The sequence below is a fragment of the Dasypus novemcinctus genome, chromosome X, assembly GCF_030445035.2.
Source record: "Dasypus novemcinctus isolate mDasNov1 chromosome X, mDasNov1.1.hap2, whole genome shotgun sequence".
Classification (NCBI taxonomy): Eukaryota; Metazoa; Chordata; class Mammalia; order Cingulata; family Dasypodidae; genus Dasypus; species Dasypus novemcinctus.
In genome coordinates, this window is record NC_080704.1 from 150,374,863 (window position 1) to 150,401,488 (window position 26,626).

Below are 26,626 nucleotides of genomic sequence, written 5' to 3' on the forward strand. Positions count from 1 at the left end.
TATACAGCTGTAAAAGTACACACTCTCATAGATCTTTCTATCCGATAAAGCCTACTTGTACTCATAAACTAAAGTTCCTCTTAAAATCCCTTAGTTTTTAATAGAAAACTCCCCCTCTGTTTTCCAATTTGCAAACTAATCAGAAGTCATGAAGTCAAACACAGAAAGGACTGTAACATCTACATGATGAGATTCAATTGAAATAATTTATCTAGTTTGTTGAATTGGTTCCTCTGTTGCAGAATTTATACAGATGAGAAATATAAACAAGTATAATTGTACATCAATTTAAATTTTTATTAATTTTATAGGTGTTCAGCAAATGAGTCTCCCTAAGAAACTTATTATTGGCTTCTGTTTCATATGGACCCAGAGAACCCACCAAAGCTATTTCAAGCTTAACAGTGCTTAACTCATGAGCTCCATGTGCCTTTTGGATCTTTGCAACATATTAATGATTGGAGATTTGGAAGAACCTGTTCAACTATTTTGTGATGGTGTTTGCCATTTATATTTTAAAGAGATTATTTTGTAAGGAATAACTTTTAATACTATAGTTTCACTTGTATTCTAGTAAATGTTGAGATACGGTTTGTTTTTAGGTATCATTATTAAGTTACTAGGATAAAAACCTTTCATGTTTGGTCTTTAGGTCACTATGCACTCATGAAACATAGGTTTTTCAAAGTCATCCTAAATTCAACTTTTGCAAATCATCAAGCTTTAAAAAGTTTTTTTTTTACATAAACATATTCTAAAAAGTGACTCTTGGTGGGGAGGTAGACATAAGTCATATCTTCTTAAAACAGAAGTTTTTAATAAGCCCTTGGAAATGCAACCTGGAAAAGTACCAACTCTTTGACCAAGGTGGTATGACATTCTAGGCAGCTCGATGATGATTGATGATCACATTCGAATGCCCTGTGGTAGAAGCATTTGCAGGCAACATGTAGCAACAGAGGTACCTCTTGGTGTGCAGTATTTACATTCTTTTAGAAGAGGCAATTAACTCTTATTTAACTCTTATTGGAAATTTAAAGTAATACCAGTTAGTCAAGATGGGTTTTCAGCAATACTGGACAAATTAGTCTGGCTTCATTTTTAAAATCTTCAACTCAAATCACATTATATACTTGGGTTTGGGTAGCTTAATAAAAGCTGATCATCATGTGACTAAATTCTTGATCAGCAGGTATGACTATAAATTTACACCAGCATATTTTTGTCGTGGTAGTAAATTGTCCTGTTAACTATTTATACATTTTTGTTCTTCATACTTAACAGTACATGAGCATCATTTGTTCATTTTTGAAAGGGTATTTAAATGAGCATTTAAGTTCATATGAAAATAGCCATAGTGCAGGATGATTTTTGTCCATACAAAGATTTTAGGCTGTATAGTTAGTTTTCAGTTATATTTATGGTACTGTTAAGTGGGTAATCCCTTTTTCTTTTAAGCCTAGTATATATATTATGCCTAAGTTCTGAACTGGGGTTCTATTTCAGTAGTTGTAGAGTTATTGATTTTAGTTTTGATAGTTAATGTTTTATTGTTTGTATCTGCAAAATTTGCTCTTTGCACGTCATTTAAAAAAATCTGAATAATTGCCAAATGTTAGAAGGAAGTTATTCTTCAAGCAAAGAATACATCTTTTAGTCAAAGTGGCCATTACATCCTCTTTTTTTAAATAATAAAGAAACTTGAGAAAAATGTTGTAGTGTCATATACCAAGAAAATTATTTTCATTGGTGCCTATCCTGTAACAATTACTTTTAACACATTCTAATGTGAAGTAAATGGTTTAGTTAAAATTTTCCCCTGCTATATAACTGAAACCCAATTACTATTTATAATTTGTATAAGTCTGGAAATAACTTTGCAATTCATATCATGAATTAGATGAGTATTTTTGTAAAAGCAACAAATTTATAAATCGATTGTTTGAAATTTTACAACACAACTGCATCACAGATACAAGTTTATTGCTTATTATTCATATAGTTAATAGTCCTGTAAACTGTTTATAGGTGAAGCATACTCCAGTGTTTTGGGGGCCTTAAAAATAAATATTTAAATTTCATGGTTCTTGATGTTTATTTTCTTGAGGGGGGTGTGGTGCGATATTTTGATTGATTAAAATTATTTCTCCTTTGCCCTTTAATTTATTCCTGGAACATAAACCCCAACCTTTTTACTAGTTAGAATCTGGTAGGAGGTATTCTTCACATTATATTAAGCAAATAAAGAAGTTCTTAAACAGAATGCTATACCTTCCAGGAGGAATAGTAGAGAAATTCTGAATTGGTCAAGAATGATACTTTGCTTCATTAACTTAGCCTGGTTTCTTTTCAGCTGTGCTCAATTCTACTACTTCTCCACCCCTGACCATACATTTTCACTCCCTCCGTCCTTTCCCATGTTCTGTAACTGTCTTGCCTCTTAGTAATAGGTCTGAATCAATCATTTCTGAAATTGAAACAAAAGGAAGATCTTATTTATAACTTATTTTTAAATAAATGGATTTTCCATCACTTTTTATTAAAATAGCATTTATCTCATTTCCTTGCCTACATACATGCAACAAGAGGTTAAATAAACCACCTGGTTAACTTTTATCTTTTACTACATATAATAGATAAGAATAGAGAATTTATAAGTCAAACCTTGTAATATCCTCATCAGGCATATATCTGGCTTTAGCAATGGACTTAATTCATTAATTTCCTGGCTTTAGAATTCTGCCAAGTCCTAATTAATTTTAAACGTGTGTTCTGTTGAGAAGATCTATGCCACCACCTTCTTAATTGAGACTGTAAGAGTGCCATGCTCACCATATGTATATGTCTTAAAAAGTGTCAGTTTCCTTAACATATAGAAAGACCATTTTTACTGGAAAGTACACAAATAATGAGGACTGAAACCTTCAGTCAGAGTATTGTTTTAAGAATGGCATGATCAACACATTCACAATCTACTAAGTCACTGAATGGCATCAGAAACCAATTCCATGTGCCAATCCATGCTGGTGTCATTCTTAAGTGCTGAACCTGACCTTCATGTATAATGTCTCTATGAGGAAATGTATAATGGAGATGACAAATACCCTCCCCATGCTACCACAGTGCTGACGGGGAGAGGGCATGTTCTTGAGTCCCTTCACAGGTCACAGACAAGTAGAGCACTAGCACTGGCAGCTTCTGAGGAATGGGGCAGCAGCTGGATCTCTCATAAACCTGGTGTCCAAAATTCAAAGATTCCCTCAGTGCCAGTGAATAGTACCTAAGAACATTGTTTATGCAAAGAGGTTCCTTGTTTTTTGTTTTTTTTTTAACCTAAGGTGGTAACATGAAACTGGCTCAGAAATGTTTCACAGAGTTCACACTTTTTGTAACCTTTTTTTTTTTTTAGGAGGTACCAGGGATTGAACCTGAGACCTCATATATGCAAAACTGGTGCTCAACCACTGAGCTACACCAGCTTCACTAGAGTTCACACTTTTAAGCTAAAAAGTAATTGCATGGTTTGCGCAAAGTTCTTTCTTCAGCAGTGGGTGTGTTGAAAGGAACATCTTCATCGTCTTCATCTAGCTGTAGACTACCAGAAGACAAGCGGATTCTGGCCATGGGTGACTTTATTCCTTTGCCATACAAAGAGTAATAGTCTGGGTTAAGAATCTCTGATTCAGAATCACTGGACTCACTAGCTACATACCTTTCTGCTGCACCCTGACTCATTAGAACTGCTGGGAACTCCTGCTCTGCAAATATATATGTAAAAAGATCAGCTTTACGACTCAGAGTAGGGCAAGGCCCTAAGGGTCTAAATTCGGACCCCAAGGGAAAATGGAGAGTTTTCATGTCCAGTTGGCTCTGGGACCGTTTAGGGGTTTGCTCTTGAATGTTAAGCGCAAATGCATCTTCTAACGTTGGGTCTTCCTCTTCTAGATCTACATTAATGCCGCTCCTACCACTAGTCCTAGCCATAACCTCTTGGAGTTCTTCGAAGTCTTGCTGAAAGCTCTTCATTCTGATATTCCTCGGGCTTCTTTTGACTGGCTTTATTGCAGTGGGCTCGAGACAGCTGTCTGGCCTTTCCCTTTCTTCTGCCATGACTGGAGACCGTCTGGGCACTTGGGGTGGCCTGTCCACGTAAAAAAAGACTTGGGGAGGCATAATATCAACTTGCTGACTAGTACAAGGAATATAGGGCACATCTGTGTAAGTTAGCTGCCTTGCTGGACTCACTCTGCTTGTGAAACTGGAAGATATGCTCCTGTGATTTTCAGCAAACTTACAGCTCGTTTGGAAGGAGCTTAGAGGACTCCTCTCCTCAAAGAAATCTCTGGGATCAATGTCAGGATCGGAGTCAGTGCTAAAGACTGGGTCTGAATAAATAAAAGGGAAAGAGGAACTGCTTTGGGATTGATGCAACAATGTGGGATCTGCCTCTGGTTTGGAACATTCCAGCTCAGCTGCAAACGTCACCTCCACTGCAGAGTTCCTCCTCCTACTGTCTAGCACAGGCTCGGATGCGTGCACTCCATTCACATTTCGGTAGCACCCACTGCCATATGCTAGCCTCAAATCTTCAACCTTTAAAGAAAGGACACACTGGTGAATGAAGGGAAACCATTTGGTTGAGGAAGGAGAATGCAAATTTGGCCCAGATTTTGACAAGGAATTTTTTTTGCAGTCAGTGCAGTCTGTGAGCTATTCCAGGGTCGAGGAATATATACAGAGAGAGTAATAACTTGTACTATATCCCAATTCAGATGTTTAAAAAGCACACACGACACTATTCCTTCTCAACACCATCCCATCCTGAGTTCTTTCTGCATTTCAGGCAGTATGGGTTAGTAGCTATAGCAATGAACCAGAAGTCAGAAGACCTGGATTCTAGTCCTGGCTGTGCCTTTCACTTGCTTGGGCAAGTCTCCTAACCTTCTTGCTCCAGCAGCCTCCCTACTTTCTATAAAATGGTGGTGAGGAAGGCTATGAATAGTGTATTGGGGGGGGGGGAGTGCCATATACTAGATGGTCCCTTCCAGTGTTATACTTCTATGATGCCTTTCATATAAAAACTTTGAATGCAATGAAGACATGGAGAGTTTATGGGCCTATAATTAATATGTATTTCTTTTAGGGAGAGAAAAAATAATTACCATGGTTCCTACTATAAAATTCAAATGAAGCCACCATCTTCCAGTTCAGGGGAACAGCACTGTGTTCTTAAACTAAGTGATAAAATTACCTAGCAAAAATACTTTAAAATCTTAACTTGTATCTTCCACTAAGCCTTAAGATTTTTGTAGGTAAAATGCAGAACTCTTAGTGAGAAAAAAATACAATGCCGCAGAAATTCATTTGCATCTGCTTTGCAAGATGCTAACAATACAGGTTGCAGTTTGAAGATGTGCCAGATCCTCCTCGAAAAGTTACACAGCAGTGATAGTTTACTAAATGATCTTCTAGCTGGAAAAACTGAGCTGACAGACCTCCCCAGGAGGCTAACCTACTCAAACAGAGTAAACTTTTTACACACTGGGAGATTCTGGCAGAATCATTTCTTGGCAGCATTGAAAATGTGGACAACATTACATTTATGGAAAGGAGTAGGAATTCTCAGAAACCTTACTTGTTTTGACACATCGGTGAGGAGGTCTGGTGAGGACCTGCACTGTCGTTCATGGTACTGAGATGGGTAATGTTTCCTGAAATCCCAAAGAGAGTAGTCACTGAAATGGACTTCATGTGAATACCAGGATACATATAAATCTCCATATCTCCAAATTCAACTTAAAATCAACATGAAAGAGAGAGAGAAGAAAGCATGTACCTTTCAAAGGGCAAGCTCTTCAACCTCCCTTTTTTCCCATATTCCAAAAGTTGCCTTTGGGTTCTTCCACTATTATGAGGAGGAGATAAAAATCATACTAATGTTAATTATAGACTACTAAAACTTGGAAGACTTGTTTGTTGTTGAAACCAAGAGTCTGGATGAATGACATATGTCATGAATCTTTGACCGTTACATTGATGAGAGTGCCCAAGGATCAGACATAGAGCAACCACAGCTACCCAGAACCCAGAAATTGCCTAAAAGCCTCTCAACAGGGCTCTATGACAATTCAAAAAAGTTTGGGCTTGAAAACTAATATACTTTCCTCCAAAAACCTTCCCCCTACACAGTACTTCTAATGAGGCTATTTTTCTGCCTTCCCCAACCCATGGCAGAAGAAAAGCAGCTAGCCAAACAGTAGAAGAGGGTAGCTCCATTCAGGAAAACACTAGCAAAGAAAGGCAGCTGATGCAAGAAGGAACACAAGAGCCAAAAAAGAAATCACAAGAATAAAAAAAAACACAAAAGTCTGGGCCATTCATCATTGAGGTGCAGGGCCTGACATGCCTCCCCCATGCTGAGGCCATCACAGCAGTATAGCTGCCGGCAGAGGATAAGAAGTGATGTTTATAATTCAGGTAATAAAAAAGGACAAAATAGGCTCACTGTCATCTGCTTAAGGAGGCAGGGGCTTGTAGAATACACTTTGGACTGATGCCATCAAAAATATGTAAGTTTTAAAAATTCTCAGTTCTTAATGGGGCACACTTGCGTTATGTGAAAAATCCCTTATGTGCAAGCATCTGATTCGAATTTTTATTTTAGCTAAGAGTTTTGAAAGCTTCTTCCAAAAAACTTCCTAAGTAGTGTGTACAAGTAAAAACAGGATCTTCACTTGACCTCTCTTCCATTTCTCCAAGGTGTTACCTGTAGTGAGGAGCTGCTTGTGCAATACAGTTCAGTCTTTCTCATTCCTTTTCCCCTATGATGCCTTCTCATACTATCTTCTGCCTAACCACCACCAAAAGGGTGTTGTTGAACTTTTATTTCCAGGTTTTGTATATACAGAAAACAATAAATTCATTGAATATGTTTTCTCAAATTTCATATGTCCCTCCCCCAACCCTTGCAGAGATTCTGATCCAAACCCCTAGTTAGGGTGCCCTCCTTTCCCGGCCTCCAAGTTAGGAAATATTGATTTAATGCATTTACACAGGGATGAGCAGTAAAGGGTATCATTTTTCAAGTGATTGATGAGGATTCTTTATTGCTTCTGGAATTCCAGCCCCCACTATTATCTTCCATGTTTTTGAAAAGAAGTTGTGTGTATAGTTTTCCTATGCAGAATATTTAATTACCTGTAGCGGAAACTGGAACCCTTGCTGCAGAGCAGGGTTTTGGGCTTTGATTTGGGCTCTTCGGAAAGCCGGAAGAAAGCATGGTACTCCACACAAGTCTTCCAGAAAGCTTTACAGGCATCTCGGCTGGCCATGGTGAACTCCAAGGTGTCCTTGCACAACACCTGTATAAACCAATTTCCATCAAGCAAAACATCCTTCAAGAATATCAAAGAGCTTCAAATCCCAAAGCTTTGCCAATGATTGGTGCAGGGGTCCATGCAGCTGGGCTTATGATTTTCCACATGGCTTCCCGTAGGCGTCACACCTACTGAAATCAAATGATTGGCAACCTTCCAAGGAACAGACAGGGCCACTGTCCAGAAACAGAACCTTCTCTAAGAAGCAAATTTTGCTTTGCACAATCCCTCACCTCAAACCTTTTTTTACCCCCTCTTCTCTGCCAGGAACATTTTTATGATGCTGTAAATTAGGTTAAAATGAATATCAAAGGGCATACTTTGAAGGTGACAAGAAGTTATAAATGACCAACAGGAAAAGGGAAGGGAGAGGAAATTTCCTTACAGATGGTCAGGTGTATAAGATGGTGACATGTATATGAGTCTTTTTTTTAATGTAGCAGCTAAAACTTCCTCTTCTCCTAGCTGCCTTGTTCTATGATGGTTTGTATTGTATATATAGCATATGTTAATCTGTTCTAGAGAAGGTGGGCCTTCCAAACCTAAAGTTCAAGTTTTCACCATCCCCCAATTCACTGTATATGTCCATTAGCCTCAGGGTATATGACTTGCTTGCTTGCTGCTCTGTTTTCAGCAGCCCCATCAACTCACTCTGCTGCTCTCCCTTCTTTTATTCCTTTCCAACTTCCTGTGCACAGCCCCAGGCCTCTCCATGAACTTTCTACTGGATAGGGTCTCCCAAACTGTTCAAATGAACACTTTTTATAGAAAGCTAAGATCCAGAGCATGAAGCCCCAAACTATTGGATCTTTTATAGGACAAAAATTAGTCATCTCAATTTTTCATTTCCTTTATCATAAAAGAACATCCTTTCTAGCATTTTTGTGTCATCCTGTACAGTGTAGACTTGCACAACAATTCTTTTGGATGTATAACAACCCCCCCACCCCATCCCGCTTGACTTTGGCATATAATAGGTGTTCAATATATTTTGCTTAAGAAACGAATGTGAAGATACTTTATGAAAGAGAGAAGATAACACCAAATGAATGTATCCATAGCCCTAGATCTGTTCACTCCCATTTAATTCATCAAATCCTTGAAAAATGGTTTCCAAGTAAATTTGCCTTACAGTCCAGCCACCCCATTTCCCTATACTTTATTTATTCTGAACTTCCAACTGGCGTTCTTAAGTGTTTTTCCTTTACTAAAAATAGAACTAATGCACTGGTATATTTGTGTAGAAGTAAAGGAGGAACACATCACCCATAAGGGCCATCCAGTTTTAGTCACCACTTGCATTCAAACCATTTGCAGAAACTTTTCAACCAAGAAATCCCCAAGTTGAACAGAAAGGAAAAGAATTCATTGAAAAGCTACTTACCAAGATGTTGGCATGAAGTTTGATGAGAAAATGCTTTCTTTTAAAACTCAACTTGCGGATTTTAGCCCAATTAAAAGTATTGATCTTTGTATTTCCCTATAATGAAACATGTGGCAGATTTCAGGATGATGGTCAACACAAGCTGATTTGGTAAGACAGGGAAAACCTGATAGAAAAAGTGCTTCACAAGTGGGACCGTCCTTGACCCATCTCTTGAGCAGACTGATCCTGTCAGATTAGGTAGAATCTATGGTGCAAGAAGGCATTCCATATGTGACACAAGGCTACTCTGAAACGCAAGCAGGAAGCAGTACGCCTGAGAAGGATTTCCAGCCAGGACAGGGAGATAACAGTAGGAAAAGATTACTGCAATAGCTTCACTAATCTATCCCCCTTCCCATGTTTCCAGATTCAGCTACTAAAAATAAATTCTGTTTATCATGCAGAACCATTTTACTCAAATACCTTCAGTAGCTCTGCACTACCTCTATCATCAAGTCTAAACTCTTTTAATTGGCTTTCCCAGACCCTCTATAACCTTGCCCCATTTATACTGAATATCCAAACTTCTATCCCACTGTTCTGAGAAAAAACATCCTTCCATTCATCTCTATACCTTCCTTCCTGTAGGTCTCCTCATTCTTTTTTACCCAGAATGCCTTCCACCTAGCTGAGCCTTCTTGCCACCTCTGGTAGCAACTCCTCTAGGATACTCCTTCTGTGTAATCACTGCAGCCTACAACCATTTCCAACTCCCCCGACTCCCTTGTCTCTCCTGGCCACCCCCAACAGCTTAGCTTTTGTTCATTTGTTTGTTGGTTGGTTGCTGTAGCAGTTTGATATTATTTATGAATTCCAAAAAGAAATATAGATTATGTTTAAAACTGGTCAGTTCCTCTGGTGTGATAACCCTTTGATTGTATTAGATTCAGCTAAGATGTCTGATTAAGTTATGTTAAAATTAGGGCTCTGATCCAACCACATCATTATAGTCCCAGCCCCCTTGGTGATAAAACAGATGCTCACACAAAAGTAAACACACAGAGAAGAACAACACAGAGGAAGAGAGACAGGTCGTTAGACAAGGCAGAAGGCCCCAGGGAGAGAGATGAGCCTTATACCAGCCTAGAGCTGAGATTGGAAGAAGCAGGGACCACCGAAATTTAAAAGGAAGAAGGAAGGCTGACCTCACAGACATTGCCTGCCATCTTGCTCCAATAGGTGGCCAATAGCTTTGGGTAAGAACAATTGGTACCTTGAGTTGGACTCTTTAGGGCCTTGTGACTGTAAGCTTCTACCCCAAATGTATACCTTCTATAAAAGCCAACAGAATTCTGGTATTTTGCACCAACACCCCTTTGGCTGACTAATACAGTTGCTGAATAGATAATCCATTCACATGGTCCAAAAAAAATCAAAGGTATAAAAAGTTATATACTGAGAAGTCTCGCTCCCACAACTGTCACTTCTATCTCTGTCCTCATCGACCTATTCCTTACAGGTAACCACATTTACTAGTTTGTTGGAAATGTTGTTCACAGAACTACAAGTAACATGATAGATTAGCTCTTGATTACTTACTGTCTGATATTGTTCACCAATGCATTGTAAACATCTTAATGGAAGGAGCCATGTCTCATGTTTAATGTTAGTTTCTTAATTATGCCCTTATCTCTCATTCTTTGGAACACTCTTTCCTACTTCCCAACCCTGTCCCCTTAGCCTGATAACTCCTCCCCATTCCTAAGCCCCTTCCACATGTGTTATCATAGCACCACATACCTCCTCTAGCACAAAGCACATCATGCTTGTTTGTAATTATTTGTCTGTCTTCCCCCATTAGAATGCAGGTTCCATAAAGCCAGGGATCATTTTTATTTATCTCTGTAGCTCTAGTGCCTGGCACAGAGTAGGTGCACAATAAATATATTGATAAAAGGATGAATGAATAGATGACTGCCCAACTCTGAAAACGTACTAAGAACCACTGAATTGTACACTTAAAACAGGTGAATTATATGGTATGCAAATCGTATCTCAATAAGCTGTTATTTTTGTAAAAGTATGAATGAATAGCAATGAAGAACACATAGAAGGAACTCAATACATAAACAAGTATTGTTTGACTGGATCTGTGGTAGGAGCTGCAGATTACTCTAAGACTGGCTATATTGTTCCCAACTGTTGACAGAAGTATTCTCACTAAAGGAGCTCACAAACCAACATGATGGTTTTTCCCCCTGGCCTCAGGATCAGGAGTTAGTGTGGAGTGAGTGACAAGTCCCTCATGGGTAGGCAGGTTATACCTGTGATCAGTTGGGTCTTTTGCCCATCCATGTGACACTCATACTGAAAAGTTTGCAACCAAATAAATGATAAGTCCAAGATTCTGTTGGCTGTCTATACATGACCTACTTTGTGACTTACTTAAGTGCTCTAATTTGGTCCTGGGGTCAGTGGATTTGAGGTCATCCCTTCCTTTCTCACAAGTGATTCATTTCCAAACCTGCCTAGGTATCTCCCATTATTCTTCTATCATTTTGAAGGTTAGGCAAATGATGCTCTGGAGCCTTACCTTGGATCTAACTCCACTGAATGCTCAAAGATGTAAGGAGATCTACTAGACTGAAAAACTAGCCTCTGGCCAACTTCCCTGAGGTAAGCATTAATTATGATGGTGGACCAGAGAGCGTTGAGATGGTTTCTAACCTAAAGAACAAAGTCCTGGGGAAAGGATGGGCCAGCAAACAGCAGGAGTTCCTGGCAAGGCTGGGCACTAATTCCCTACCAGCTGCCACTGGGTATCGGCAATGAGATAAGTAACTGAACTAGAGCATCACATTTTGGATTCCTCTGGATGTCTCTGGTAAACCTGGACAGGGTGAATGCACTTAGTGTCATGGCTAAGCTTGTAGGATGCCAAAATCCATATTCTTGTTTAGGGTCTAGAAGGTCCAAGGAGCCACTTAACTTTGTCTCCCCACCATGCTGGCCTGATCTAATGTGTGAGTTCCTCAGAATCAAGATAGTCAGTTATAGTCTGCAGATGGAAGCAAATCACATTGAGGGGAGAGGACTTGCCCCAAACATTCCCAAGTATGACTTCCCTTTATGGCTGTTAATAAGACTGAGGGGTGGAGTCACCTGGGGAATGAACACCCAAGTTTGAGCCAAGATAGACCCCCCCAAGCTGAAGGATATCAAAGTAAAGAACTGTTACCCGTAACACCAGAACTCCCATGTGAGCAACAGCCAGATGGATCTGCATCCCTTCACCATCACTGGCTGGGTGAGGCCTGATGCCATACATATCCAACTTCCTTGCTATGTCCAGTAGCAGAATGTCAGATTCAGCTGGGCTCCTGCCTCTGCAAGGAGAAAGAATTAATGATCCTAATAAATGCAGCGAGAATGTCACCTGCACCCTGGGAGCTGTGTGAGAAGCTCAGTCTTTTCTTGAGCCGGAATCTTCTCAGACTTGGTTTTAAGAGTTTGTCGCCAGCTTTAGTGCTCCCTACTGGTAGAAGGAGATGCCAATTAAAGTACTTACATGTGATTCTGATGAAAGTGCATGATCTTGCTCTCTAAACAGTCTTGGTTTGGTAAATACCGGGTTTTTACCAGATGTTTCCTATCTGTTTCTTCATGAAAGTCACCCAGTTCTGCTGCATGACAGAAAAAATAACATTTCTCACATTACCATTGAGGAGTTAAGCAATGGAACACCCAGCAGACTCTGGCTTTTCCCAAACAACCTTTCCTTTGCAGCCAATGCAGCCCCAGGTCTCCTACCCCATGCTCTGTACATATTTATGTTTCCGTAGCAGGGAAATAACTGGCTCTTTTTTCAAATAGGAAGTGGTGTGTTGCTGTGAAGTCTTAGTAGGGTTAAGTCACAAACACAGTTGAATATTTTGTTAGATTTTCCTTCTCCTGCATTTTGTTTATGATCACTGATATTTCCAGTCAGCCCACCACCCTCACTTCATCCTGACTCTACATTATCAAGAAAGAGACAATATAAATAGCAACTACAGTGCAAGCCAGTCATGGCCAATTCATCACTCTGTACATTGAGAATTTAGTAAAACTCCAGCTATGTGGAATCCCTAAGAAATGAATCATTCTGGAAAGCTGATGTTTCCAAATAGGTGGTAATTTACTCCCAATCATAATTTATTCTTTTCTAGATGTCCCAGATTTATTGGATAAAATAATTTATTACAACACCATGCCTTCAAAGGTAATTGGGGCACTTAGGATTATCTGTCCCAACAGTAAATGGCTCAGATTGTTTGCTTTTTGAATTCTTGCAACATCTTTATAGTTTTAATGTCCCCTTCCTCTCTGTTAAATAGATATTAATTAATCACTTCTTGGTCATAGACTGCCCCTGAAGAGCCCTCCAATTTTTTCTAAATTGTGGTTTATAATCTACTATAAAATGGGAACCCAGATATCCAAACCTGTTAGCAGTGTATGTACTATAAGAGTAAATAAACCCCCTGCAGCACCCTGTGGTGCTCTTCTATTGAGTAAAATACATGGACCTTGGGGCACCTATTCTGAGCTGTGGAAAGCTGTTTTTTATTTTCTCTTCTGTCTTGGTTTTCAGTTGTGTTTTAGACAGATGACATGTTTATTGTCAGAGAGGTAAGATATGACTACATGTATATTTCAAATTCACAATATCATTAAAACCTCCATGTAACAAACTTTTTAAAAGATCAAAGCAATGACCTTTTTATTTATTTACTTTTACCACTATTGATAAATATGCAAATCCCATTAAAATCCAATCAGGCCCAAATGGATTCAGAGATGGATTATATCAAATATTGAAAGAAAAACTAAGTATCAATTCTTCACAAACTCTTCCAGAAAACTGAAGATGAGGGAACAGTTTCAAACTCGTTCTATAGGCCAGTACTACCCTGAACCCAAAGCCAGAAAGGCACATCACAAGAAAAGAAAACAAAAGATCAACATCCCTCATGAAATATAGAGGCAAAAATCCTCAACAAAAGTAATAGTAAACTGAATCTAGGAACATATAAAAAGCATTATACACCATGACCAAGTGAGGTTTATCTCAGTAATGCAGGGTCAGTTCACCATATGAAAATCAATTAATATAACACAGTACAGTAATAGACTGAAGGACAAAAGCACTTAATGTTATCAGTAGACACAGAAGAGGCATTGGGCAAAATCTAACACCCAATCATGATAAAAACTCTCAATAAACTAAGAATAGACAGGAACTTCTTCAACTTGATAAAGGGTATTTATGAAAAACTTACAACTGTATATGATAATCATTTTAAATGGTGAAAGGCTGAATGCTTTTCCCTAAAATCAGGAACAAGGCAAGCATGTCTATCTTGCCACTTCTATCCAAGTGGTTCTAGACAGTGAAATCAGAAAAGAAGAAGAAATAAAAAGAATTTGCACTAATAAGAGAAGAAATGAAACTGTTTTTACTTTTAGTCAACATGGTCATGAATATTGAAAATCCTATGGAACCCACAAAAAGTACACTAGAGCTAATAAATGAATTCAACAAGATAGCAGGATACAATATCAATATGCAAAAAGTATATAACAGCAGTGAACAGCCCAGAAGTGAAATAAAACCTTTAAAATAGCATCAAAAAGAAAAAAAAATTAGGAATAAACTTAACAAAGGAAGTACAAGACTTGTACCTGGAAAACTACAAAGTATTGCTGAGAATATTTTTGAAAAGACCTAAATAAATGAAACACATTTTGTGTTCATAATTAGAAGACTCAATAGTGTTAGGATGACAATTCACTCCAAATTGATCTACGAATTCAATGCAATCCCCATCAAAATCCCAGCAGGTTATTTTTTTAAGAAATTGACAAATGATCTTAAAATTTATATGAAAATGTACAGGACACAGAATAAAGACAATTTTGAAAAAGAACAAAGTTGGAGGAGATACATCCTTATTTTAAGTTTTACTACAAAGATATGGTAATCAAGACAGTATGGTTGTGGCATAAAGATAGGCATATAGATCAAAGAACATAATTCAGAAATCAACCTTTACACTGATGATCAATTGGTTTTTGACAAAGGTGCCAAGATAACTCAGTGGGAAAACAATAGTATTTTCAACAAATAGTGCTGGAACAACTAGATATCCACATATAAAAGAATGAAGTTGGACTGTCTCATACCATACACCAAAGTATTCAAAAATTAACTAAAAATGAATCATAAACCTAAATGTAAGAGGTAAAAACCTATAAAAATTCTAGAAGAAAACCCAGGAGAAAATCATTGTGGCCTTGGGTTAAGGGAAGAGTTCTTAGATACAACACCAATAGTATGCTCCATTAATACAATTAAGAAATTGAATTCCATCAAAATTTACAACTTTTGCACTCTAAAAGATATCATTAAGAAAATCAAAAGTCAAGTCACAGATTAGAAGAAAATATTTGCAAATTATATATTTGAACAAAATGGGCAAAAGATTTGAATAAGTATTTCACCAAAGAAAACATGAATGGCCAATAAGCACATGTAAAAGTGAAAGGTGCTCATAATGAGATATCACTTCACACCCACTAGAACAGCTATAATCAAACAGTCAACAGCAAGTGATGGTGAAATTGGGGAGAAATTGGAATCCTCACACAATTCGGGTGGGGTTGTAACAATTTGGAAAACACCTTGGCAGTGTGATAAAATGTTAAACACAAACTTGCCATAAGACCCAGCAATTACACTTCTAAGTGAAATGAAAACATTGATCCACACCAAGACATGTATGCCAATATTCATAGCAGTAGTATTTATAATATCCAAACTGGAAACAACCCAAATGTCCATGGCCAGTTGAATGGATAAAGAAAATGTAGTATATCTCTAAAACGGAATACTACTCACCAATAGAAATGAATGAAATTCTATGTTACATACTAGAACATGCACGAATTTTTAAAAAAACTATGCTAAGTGAAGAAGCCAGATGCAAAAAAAAACAAAACTGCTTATTTTATGATTACATTTACATGAAATGTCCAGAAAAGGGAAATTTGTAGAAACAGAAGGTAAATTACAGGTTGCCTGGGGCTGAGCGTGGGAATGGAGAGTGACTGCAAAAGAGCACAAGACATCTCTTTTGACATGATGAAAATGTTCTAAAAGTGGATTGTGGTAATAGTGCACAACTGTAAATTTACTAAAAATTGTTGAATTGTACACTTTAAAAGGGTGAATTTTATGGTATGTAAAGGATACCTCAATAGAATTGTTTTTTATAAAGTCAGATTACACAAACTCACAACAATCAATCTTCCTGGTTATTAAGTACAAGGTCACAGGTTCACCTAAAGAAAACTTAAGAAGACATAGGACTGTGTTCGTTTTCCTCTCTATGCAAAGATGTTGACAATCCAGGAAGAGAACTATGGTATACATGTGGGTAAATATTACCACTAATAGAAAGTAGCAAATGTTATGGGCACCTTCACTGCTATTGTTTTGGTGCAAACTAACATCACCTTTTCTCTCCTGCAATAGTCACTTCTCTGTTCTCACCCACTTCCACCTTTCCCTGCTAAGGTCTAGACTCACCACAGGACCCAACATGTTCCTGTAAAAACCTAATTCAATAATTTCATTGCTTAAGCTCCAATGGCTTCCCACATCCTTTAGAGGACTACTCCAGGTCTCAAATATGGCTTTCACTCTCTCTGAGCCAAACTTAGCATATAAATGCATTACCTTTCCCCCAGTGTGGGACATGACTCCCGGGGATGAGCCTCCCTAGTACTGAGGGATTACTACCAAACACTAACAAGCAGTGCAACTGGAAAAAGACATTGAATAAAAGGGAGAAAAGGTAAAGAGAAATGAGATTATATGGCTAAGAGACTTCAAAATGAGTCGGGAAGTCTTCCCAGAGGTAACACTTATGCATTCTCAGCATGATCTCATAGACAGCCAAAGAAGATACTACCCCAAATAGCGGGGCTCTTGAGGGCTCTGGAGACACCCAGGTCCTACGGTCATGGCAGGTAGCTCCAGAGGTTGGTGCCTTGCCAGTGGGCCCTGCTTTGGAGTTTGTGTTCCCTATTGTGAGCACTCACCCTGAGAACTGGACTCAGATATGATTTTTCTACACATGCCTCTTCTGTCCCCTTTATTTGAACCTATGGTTGGTGCTGGAGTTGGTAGGTAGACGTCCAAGAGACTTGAATCTCTGGGCAGTACATGTGCCAGCTGGGCCCTGAACCTCAGCAGAATTGCAACACCTACTCCTCAGTTTATTGGACTCACCCAGGACAACTAACAAGGAGGTAAGGATGGACAACCACCACACCAAGGAACCAAGGGAGTCTACAACTGCAAACAAGAGAGTCCCATCCATCAGTCATATGAGATCAAGGCCCCTCTCAATTAGAGGTGGGGTAGGCATCACCATCCCAGAATCCTTAGGACTGGGGAATAAAGTATGGACTAGAGCAGACTTACTGGTATTCTACTATAGACTTATTGTGAGTCTAGCAATGGAAGAAATTATATCATTGATGTGGAGACAGTGGTCATTGGAGGTACTGTAATCAGGGAGAGGGACAAAGACATGTAATACAGGGGCATTTTCAGGACTTGGAATTGTCCTAAGTGACACTGTAATGACAGATACAGGTCATTATATATATACAGCCATAACCTACAGAATCGAGTGGGAGAGAGTGTAAACTACAATGTAAACTACAATCCATAATAAGTGACAATGTTCCAAAATGTGTTCGTCAATTGCAATGAATGTATCACACTAATGAAAGAAGTTGTTAATGTGGGGAAGGGTGGGAGGTGTGGGGACTGGGGCATATGGGAATCCCATATATATTTTTATGTAAACATTTTATGTAATCTAAGTATCTTTTAAAAATAAACAAAAAATATTTTTAAAAAATATGGCTTTCAAGGTCCTCCATGATTACTCTCTTCCTCTCTCTCTCATCTCCAACCAGTCACAAAAGCCACATTGATGTTTCTCAAACAATGGGTATGCTCCCACCTCAGAGCCTTTGTATAGATGTTCTCCCTGCCTAAAACTCTCTTCCACAAGTTATCTGCATGGCTTGCACTCTCAGTTCCTCTAAGTCTATGCTCAACTTGTCATCTTCACAATAAAGCCTACCCTGACCACCTTATTTAAAAAATCAGTACTCACCCTCAGAATTCCCCATCTACCGTCCATGCTTTATTTTTTTCTCCATAGCACTTATCACCTTTCTAACAGACAATATAGATAATTTAGATATTTTAGTTATTGTCTGACTCTCCTCCACTGACAAAAAGTGACCTCCATGAGGGTAGGGACTTTTGTCTGTTTAGTCCATTGCTGTATCCCCAGTGCTTATAATACCTGGCACATGGTAGGTTCTCAATAACATTTTGTTGAATAAATGACAAAGAACAGTTACTAAGGGAGACTTCATTTAGAATGTGTGAATTTTGTTTGGAAAGGAGTTTCTGGCTAGAGTGGGAAGATGTGCAAGAGAGACTTAGGCAAGGGAGCAGATGTGGCTCAAGCAGTTGAGTGCCCACCTCCCACATGAGAGGTTCCGGGTTTGGTTCCCAGCGCCTCCTAAAGAAGACAAACAGTGAGCAGACAATGAGCAAACAATTAGCAAAAACAACAAGCAAACAGAGGAGGGAGCCATCTCAGAGGGGAGAAAAAGAAAGACTTAGGCAGATGAGAAGGTCAGAATGTGGAGTTTCTTGAATGCCTAGAAAATAGCAGGCATCCAACAAATAATTTTGGATGAAATAATAAACACATGAGCAGTCTGATTGTGTTTCGCACAGTACCTGGATTGATTGTGAAGGACCAACACACTGAAATGTTGTGCAATCATTTTGAACCATCACCCAAATCAAATGATTTATATCAACACCCCCCCCCCCCATATTCTCCAGCTCCAAACTGCAACAAATCGAATTTCCATGGAAAGAGATTCTGTTGACAAGCTATCCTCTTGAAAAGCTGAAGGGCAGGGCTCAGTGCTATGCCTGAAATGGCCACTAGGGAATGCTCAAATCCATAATGCTGAGCAGTTAAGAATGAGCTTGGGGTCCCCCCTCAGAGGCTGCCTTGGAGTCTCAATTCCCTGGCTGCTTCCTGAACAAGCTGTTAGCAGTTCGTAGAGAGGGGTAAGTCTTCCAAGACAGTTATCTCTGTCTTGCCCCCCTGCCCCTCCCCCATCTCCCTCGAGTGCCAAGCACAATACCAGGCATATGACAGTCCTTGGCATCCAAGGCTCTTCAGTATGATGCCTCATTTTCCACCACCTGTTTTAAACATATCCTATGCTTGAGCCATACTGGTCACTCTTCATCCTCTGTATATGCTTCTTCTTCCACCACCATTTTCCTTTTTCCTTATGCTGTTTCCTCTGCTTATGACAACCATTCAATTCCTTATATGTGGAATGTGCAAATTTTGTTTGGGAAGTAGTGTCTGGCTAGGGCAGAGGCCTGCACAAAAGCCACCTCGTTCCTAAGCCCTCCCTGATTACTATTGATCTCATTGCCTGAGATCCCGGGGGCCCTCTTCACCTATCCCAGTCTGAGGCACTGAGGATAAACTGATTCAGACACTGTTCCTAGTGAAATATTTCATCTAGGAATATGCAGTGAAATCAGAAATCCACCATTTCTGGACTGTCATGAAGATAAGGGGTAAAAGTAAAAAACAAACGTATGAAACAAAGAGAATATGTGAACCTGGGATCCCACAGGATTAATATGGAATTGCCTGTCTTTAGGAGGTCTCTCCAGAAGACAAAGTCCAGCTGGCTCTCAAAGAAGAGATACTATCTCCAGTTGCCTTGACCCTAGCCTTAGGGCTGCAGGAGCAGCCTGGCCTGTCTGCTGCCTGGCCTGACAGTGTCACCCACTCCCTGGCAGGCCTCTACTCTTCCCCAAATCTCCTTCTCCCTGCCTTCTCCATTAATCAGCCTAGTCTAACTACTTGGATGTTAGGGCATGGAGAATTAAAATAGACACCTGGGGCGTTTTTCCCTTTTAGCCTCTCTCCACCTGCTGTACCCTGTGCTTTGTTCTCTGGAACCATGATAAAGAATAACACAGAAATCACATCGAATGTGACAGCATGCCACAGAGTGCACACACCAGAGATGTATCCTGGGGCAAAGAGAGGGAGCCTGGCAAACCCATTCCCAAATTAGTCCAAACGAGCTCCTGTTCAGCAAGGTCAGGGAGGTGGGAGGGGAAGGTTGGACGAGGTGGAAGAAAATCAACATGTACTTTTAATCTGCACAACCAATTTCTGAGAAGGTATTCTTGTCACTATTTTAAAGATTTTAAAACAGGCTCAGAGAGGCGAGGGGACTTAACCCAAACCTACAACAGTTGGAAGATGGTAGAGACAAGATTTGAACCTCAATTTCAATTGCTGCAATGACCTCCCTTTTTCTACTGGACCAGACTGTTACCCTGTATGTCAATCGGGCTTCCTCTGCCCTGCAAGTCCTACCACAGTGATGGGCAGTTGGCGCTGCTCAGATCCTTTGCTTGGTTCTCTACCTGGCTGAGAGGCCCGGAAGCAGACATTGGATACTTACATTGTAAGATGTGAGACACCATCAGCGCTGTACAATTGTCACTGCATGGAAGCCTTCCTAGAGACAAATCCTTCTTTATTTGAAGAGTGAAAAGATACCTGCAAAGCAGTTGGGAAAAATCTCTTGAGAATGAACCTGGAACAAGAAAAAAGCATTTCCCTTCTCCCAGATCCCAGATGATTAAAGAAAGAAACGGTGGCCCCAGTCAGTCAAATGCCTTTTGGGGGCAGTGAGTAATGCATAGGCTATGCTTCAGCCCCAAACCAGCACCAGACCACAACTTGGCTGATCCAGCACTTTGGCAGGCCTCCCAGTCATTAGGAATGACCCCGGCCAAATCCAGCACTGCCTTGACAAGATTGGCCAATCATGGCCAGTTGGCTGGTGGTTTCTGCCACGTAGCAAAGCCACATGCCCAGCGAGGCAGAAAAGGAGATTCAGCTAGAAGAAGAATTCCCAGGAGGCCAGCTAAGTGCACTGTTTTCAAAATACTATCAAATCCCCATTGTCATAACAACATGGGAGATGGCGGGACAGAATGGTCACCCTATTTTGTGATCATGGAAAGAGAGAGGTTAGGTGATTTTAAGAGAGCCTATCACCCAAAGATAGTGAAACTGAGGCTGGAACTCAGGCCTACCACTGAATGCAGACTGCCTCTCATGCAAAAGATTATGCTTCAGGACTCAGGGACTTAAGGCCATGCATCTGCTCATCTTATTCCTTTTGCCTAGACCACCATCTCTATAGTGCCAGTGTCCAGCATGGTGTTTTTGCACAGAGTAGGTATGTAATTAATGTTTACTGAATGAAACTATACCAGGCTGCCCTTTTCCCACCAAAGGCTAATTTGGGACCAGTAAATTGGAGTCTGGTATCCAGGGCTTTGCCAAATAGATAGCATTTGTCCTACACCTTCAGGCCCTTATCAAAAGAATACCAACTTTTGTAAAGCTGTGTATAGCAAAGACTCTCCCATGGACTGTTTTCTTCCATGATTTAAAATTGGTTCCAGTGTTTTATTTTACACATTAAGACATGTATGGAGTACCCACTCTGGGCATCATATAAGATGTGATTTTCAAATTAAAGCTCTATGTACACATTTGTTTTTCCTATCTTTTACCAATTAAGTCTTAAAGGCACTGTGGTAAATCAAAATTAATTGTAGGTGATAGACAAAAATCCAGATTAGAAAAAAGAACAGGTGAATTTGTAGGTGATTATTCAAATTGAACACTAATCCTTCAAATTGTTAGCTACCCTTATGCATTAAGAATGATCTAGCTAGAAAAATTATATTTGCATGCCACTATCAGAAACCCATGTATTGGCCCCAAACATAGCATCCTTATAAAGTCAACTTAGTTAAATATTCTTAAGTGGACCAGGAAGCCTAATATTTGCCACTGCCCATCTTCAAATATAGATGTAAATAATCAGCCCCAATTGCTAAAGGGAAAGTGAATTTTATTTTGTTCCTAACAAGCCAGAAAGGAAACTTCTTGTTATTTGACACTTTCCTCACTTTTAAAAAGACAGCTGCCTGCTACAAATACCAAATCCTTGCTCTGAACAGCTGATGAATCATTTATCACCACATTGATTTTCTCATTTTTTTAAGAAAGTTTATCTCCATCAAAATTGGTTACGATTTGAAAGTCGCTTGAAATGGGTTAGCAAATGCAAGCTGATATGGATACCAAGATATCAAGTTATTTGGGAAAGCGGTCTGAGAGAGCTGGGGAAGAGAGAGAAAGAGAGAACGTAAAGGAAGGTTTTTGAAGAGTGACTTCTACAGAGTTCTCTCAGAAAAGTCTCCCTGTACAAAAGGGATGAAGACAAAATGGCCATGATCATGTGCATTGGGAGGAGGATTTCAGGGGAAGTAACTGAACTGCCAACTCCCTTTGACCTTGGCCAAGTCACCTTAGCATCCAGGGCCTGTTTCCTCATCTGTCAACCAAGAGGGCTGGACTAGATTATCTCTCAGATCTCTTCTAGGTCTGAGTCTAAACTGAAAAAGTGGAATAAGGTTTTAGGCAGTGTTATGTTGACAATACAGTTTTGCAGAAATAGGTTTGCATTGACATTTTAAATGACCTTATTCAAAACAATTTGTCCTCATTATAGAATGCTTCACTCTCTACCTATGGGACAAATCCTCACACACCCACTGTTGTCAATGTCCATGGAAATTATCTGGCATCATACCTGTTTTGCCAAGTTATCTTCTTTTTGGAACACAAGTGAAGGGGAGTATGCTTATTGCTGTAGTGGTCAATGGCATAACCCCTGAGCAGACAACCATGCTCACTGCTACTGCCAGACACCACCCTCCTCCTTCTCACTGCAGTCCCCACCTTTTGGAAGAGTAGAACCCTGGGGACCAGCCAAGCCCTCCCTCTCTCCAGCTCCACCCCATCTCCCAGGGAATGACTTAAAGCCAAGCCTTCTAATGAGGGCTATAAGGCCTTTCCCTGCTGAAAAGAGAAACAATGACTCTTAAATAACATCATGTGGCAGACACACAAGTAAGTACAATACCTTGTAAGCTCTTCCCGCAGATGTCCAGGGTCCACTGGGAAAAATTTCACCATAAATTTGAAAACAACCTCCTTAGGATCTTAAAACACAATATCTCCATAAGTTTTATTTAAATGTCCATCACAACAGTTAAAGGTCTTTACACACACACACACACACTCTGTCCTCTTCCCTCCCCTCCCCATCACTCCCTCCCACAGACTTTTCTATTAAATTTAATTGTTTTCACATGCATAAGGTGTTGCTATTTCTGGATTGTGTCTCTAGGTGGATAGCTGTTGGGAAAGTTCTCCCTTCCCTCTTCCCTCCCTCGCTTTATTTGAGTTTCTCTTGTAATAAGGTGCTCCTTTGGGGCCTATTGTGTCCTCTCCTAAGAAGTGTCTCATTTGGAAAAATGTACCACTGGCTACTTGGGATCCATGGCTGAGTGAAAGGCACAGCTTCAACTTGGGCAGGTGAATATCCCCTGGCTTAAAGTATTTCATAAATTCCAATAGAAAGCAGTATGGCCTAATGTCTCTGTATTTCTTAAAATTGAAATTAAGAAAACATATCTGCTTGCTCTCACATCTACTTGCATTTGAAAATAAACTATTTGCATCAAAAGAAAATACATAAATGCATCATTAGCACCATTAGTTCAGTAAATATTGGTTGGGCATATATTATGTGTCAAGCATTGTATTAGGCAGGCACTGAGAGTGAAAGACAACTAAGAGTTCACAGTCTGGTACAAGAGACAGATAACTACACAGACAATTACAACTCCACAAGGTAAATGCTAAAGAGAGCTGGCTGTAAGCACAGGACTAGGGAAGCACAGGAGGGAAAAACAGTGTGGAGCAGGACAAGGAAGGCTTTCTAGAGGAGATGACATATGAGTATGGTTGACAAATTTAGCAAAAAAAAAAAAAATACAAGACTCCCAGTTAAATATGAAATTCACATTGCATGAGATAAACTTAAAAAAATATTCTTTTGCTCATCTGAAATTCAAATTTAATTGGGCATCCTGTATTCTATCTGACAACCCTATGCCTGAGATTAGTTTCATCAAAGTCAGGAGAAATAGGAACACAAAGTGGCAGAGATAAGGCTCAAAAGGTAGTCAGAATTCAGGGCTTTGTGAATCAGGCTAATGAGTTTGGACTTAATTGTCAGGACAAAAGGGAGCCATGGAAGGATACTATGCAGGAGAGTAATGAAGTCAGGTTTGTATTTTCTGTAGATTCATGTGGGAGTAGTGTCGATGATGGTTGTGGGGGAGAAATCAATTAAGAAACAGTTAGAAATATTTGACACATAAAGGATGGTCATGCGAAAGGAAGAGAAAGAACTCTGGGAAGCACCAACATGTAAAGAGCAGGTGGAGGAAGGGGAACCAGTGAAAACGACACTAAAAGGCTGTTTTTCAAAGTGTGAATTATAATCCACCTGCATCAAGAACCTTGTGGAATTTTGTTTAAAATGCAGGTCACTGACCCGCAACCAGAATCTGCATCTTAACACGAAACCCACAGGAGCCTAATACTAACGCACACTGAAATATGCGAACCACCACAGTAGATTGTGACATGCTGGGCGAAAATATTTCACACACAGTAGGCACTCAGCTGTGAACTGAACCTAACTGATAATTCCTGTAACAGGATAAAACTAAAGCATCTTAAGGCAGAAGGTGAATGGCATCGCAGGTTGACATCAAGGGTGCTCAAAGATTTGCAGTGCCAGAGTATGAGATTTATTCCTAGAATCAGTCCAGAGTGCTGTAATTACTAGGGTTCTTCAAATATACTTGAAGCTCCAGCAGCATGATTTTCTTTCTCTTAGCCTAAATTAAAATGATTATTGTTAATGAACTAAATTTACTGGATGTATGAAGGACTGAAAAAATACATCAAAGCCCTTTTCTCCTCTTACATTAAGGTGAAGAATCCTGTGTTATTGCTGAAATATTTTCAAATTCTAACTGGGAACTACATTCCTGAAATAATTTTCCATACTTACTTTTTACTTGCTTTGTTATAGGCTTTAGAAGTTCCAACCAAACCTGTAATAACATTAATGAAAAAAAAATTGGTAGAAGATGACATTGAATGCAGCTTTTATTTTGGAGATGGTGGGGGGAGTAATAGATAGAGGTCAATGTGAAATAAACAAATAACAGGACTCTTCAGTCTTCTCAAGCTAGCTAGAAACAGCAATGTTAAAGAGATGACATACCTCTACCACACTCCATCGGCACCTTGTATTTTCCCAATGACAGTGAACATTGTCGATCTATAAACAGTTTGTTGTTGACATTTGAATCACTGCTCCCCTGCCTCAGTAGGATGACAGAGGGGTTACATACAAGGCTCATTAGTTTATAGTCTGCCTGTAAAGACTAATGAAGGCATCTGGTTCCATGTTTGAATCCCACAGCCCCCAAATGTCAGCTTAAGAGACAAAATGAGCCTTTTGGGAAAGGCGCCCAGATTACAGCTATGCCAAGGCAGGAACCAGCGGGAAGAACCTGATGAATATTAGGAGGTAAGAACAGAGAAAGGAGATTCCTCTTACTATTCATTGTTGAGATTATGAATCTCAATTCTTGAGATTGAGATTGAGGTCTAGCCTCTGGAAAGTGAGACCTGATAGAGCACTGATAGTTGTTCACAGAGAGACAGAACAAAACATGAGCATGGGGTAGAAGTATTTGTGTTTGGTAAACGGACATGACTTTGAGTAAATGACAAGGGAGAAATAATTATTATATCCAATGACTGGCAAGGGTGTAAATTGTTTTTCATTTTTCAATCAGGTGTTTGAGTCCTACAAACCTAGCCGCAAACACCAATTAGAAGCAAATATAGACACAGAGAACCCTGTAATGAAACCAACTTACATTATTTCCAGAATGGCTGCAGAATTCTAATCCAAAATACTCCTTTTCAGCAAGATTTAGATGGCTGCAACTCAGGTTAAACAGCACCTTTCCGGATGACTTTTGCTAAACAAAACAAAGAGATCACAGCAAAGTTTACATTTCCTAACCTGATATTGTTACTGTGGTGTGGAATAAAGGTGGGCTCAAACAGGACTGTCAGTATGGTTTCCTGTAAGCACCGTTCAGAAGTCCTGCAACTTTCTAAATGCTGTTGAGTTTTACAGATAGATACATGCACTGTCTGTAGGTTATTTTATGGGTATCCCTAAAAGAGCCTCACACTAATGACAGACGCTGCTGGAAAAAGAGAGCCTTTCCCTTAACTCTGCCTGGATCTGTGAATCTACCCTTCAATGGAATTCCAAATTCACTTTATCCCACAGGCAATTTGATGATTTTCCCCAACTTGACTGATAGTTTACTCAAGGTGCAAATCTGACCCTAATACTCCCCTGCTCAAAATCCTTTGGTGACTTGCCTTAGCAAAGTCTATACTCCCGATCAGGGAAGCCTGGGCCTTTGCTCCTTCTGTGGCCCCGGCTGCCCTTCCAAGCTCTTCTCTTGCTACTCCCTTCCTGACACTTTCCTCTCTACTAATTCCAGCCTGCTTGTAGTCCCCCATACATGTCAAGTCGTTTCATGCCTCCGTGCCTTTGCTCCTGTCGTTGCTTCTACACAGTCCGCCCTTCGCACCTTCCTTTGGTTTGGCTTCCTCCTCCTCAGCTCAGATGTCATCTCCCCTGGAGAGCTTACTCT

At 39.7% G+C, this 26,626-nt stretch overlaps 2 protein-coding genes across 5 annotated transcripts in view; one reads left to right on the top strand and one right to left on the bottom strand.

Moving 5' to 3' along the window:
• The window catches only part of STK26 (serine/threonine kinase 26), a 64,503-nt gene extending 62,422 nt beyond the window's left edge, over window positions 1-2,081 (top strand). For both annotated transcript variants that reach the window (XM_023591301.3, XM_004467005.3), the window contains one exon: window positions 312-2,081. In XM_023591301.3, coding sequence (XP_023447069.2) covers window positions 312-336 — 25 coding nt within the window. In that variant the 3' untranslated portion in view covers window positions 337-2,081. The remainder of the gene's footprint in view (window positions 1-311) is intronic.
• FRMD7 (FERM domain containing 7) overlaps window positions 188-26,626 on the bottom strand; it is a 51,137-nt gene continuing 24,698 nt past the window's right edge. Inside the window, exons 2-12 of one of the 3 annotated variants that reach the window (XM_058292266.2) lie at window positions 25,829-25,933; window positions 24,949-24,991; window positions 22,942-22,975; window positions 20,395-20,492; window positions 12,311-12,425; window positions 11,981-12,128; window positions 8,761-8,856; window positions 7,198-7,361; window positions 5,837-5,905; window positions 5,636-5,711; window positions 188-4,593 (exon numbers count right to left, since the gene is read on the bottom strand). In XM_058292266.2, the coding sequence (XP_058148249.1) occupies window positions 3,499-4,593; window positions 5,636-5,711; window positions 5,837-5,905; window positions 7,198-7,361; window positions 8,761-8,856; window positions 11,981-12,128; window positions 12,311-12,425; window positions 20,395-20,492; window positions 22,942-22,975; window positions 24,949-24,991; window positions 25,829-25,933 (2,043 nt within the window). In that variant the 3' untranslated portion in view covers window positions 188-3,498. Of the gene's footprint in view, window positions 4,594-5,635; window positions 5,712-5,836; window positions 5,906-7,197; window positions 7,362-8,760; window positions 8,857-11,980; window positions 12,129-12,310; window positions 12,426-20,394; window positions 20,493-22,323; window positions 24,721-24,948; window positions 24,992-25,828; window positions 25,934-26,626 lie in introns of those variants that run through there. The other 2 variants (XM_058292265.2, XM_058292267.2) reach the window with 2 other exon arrangements.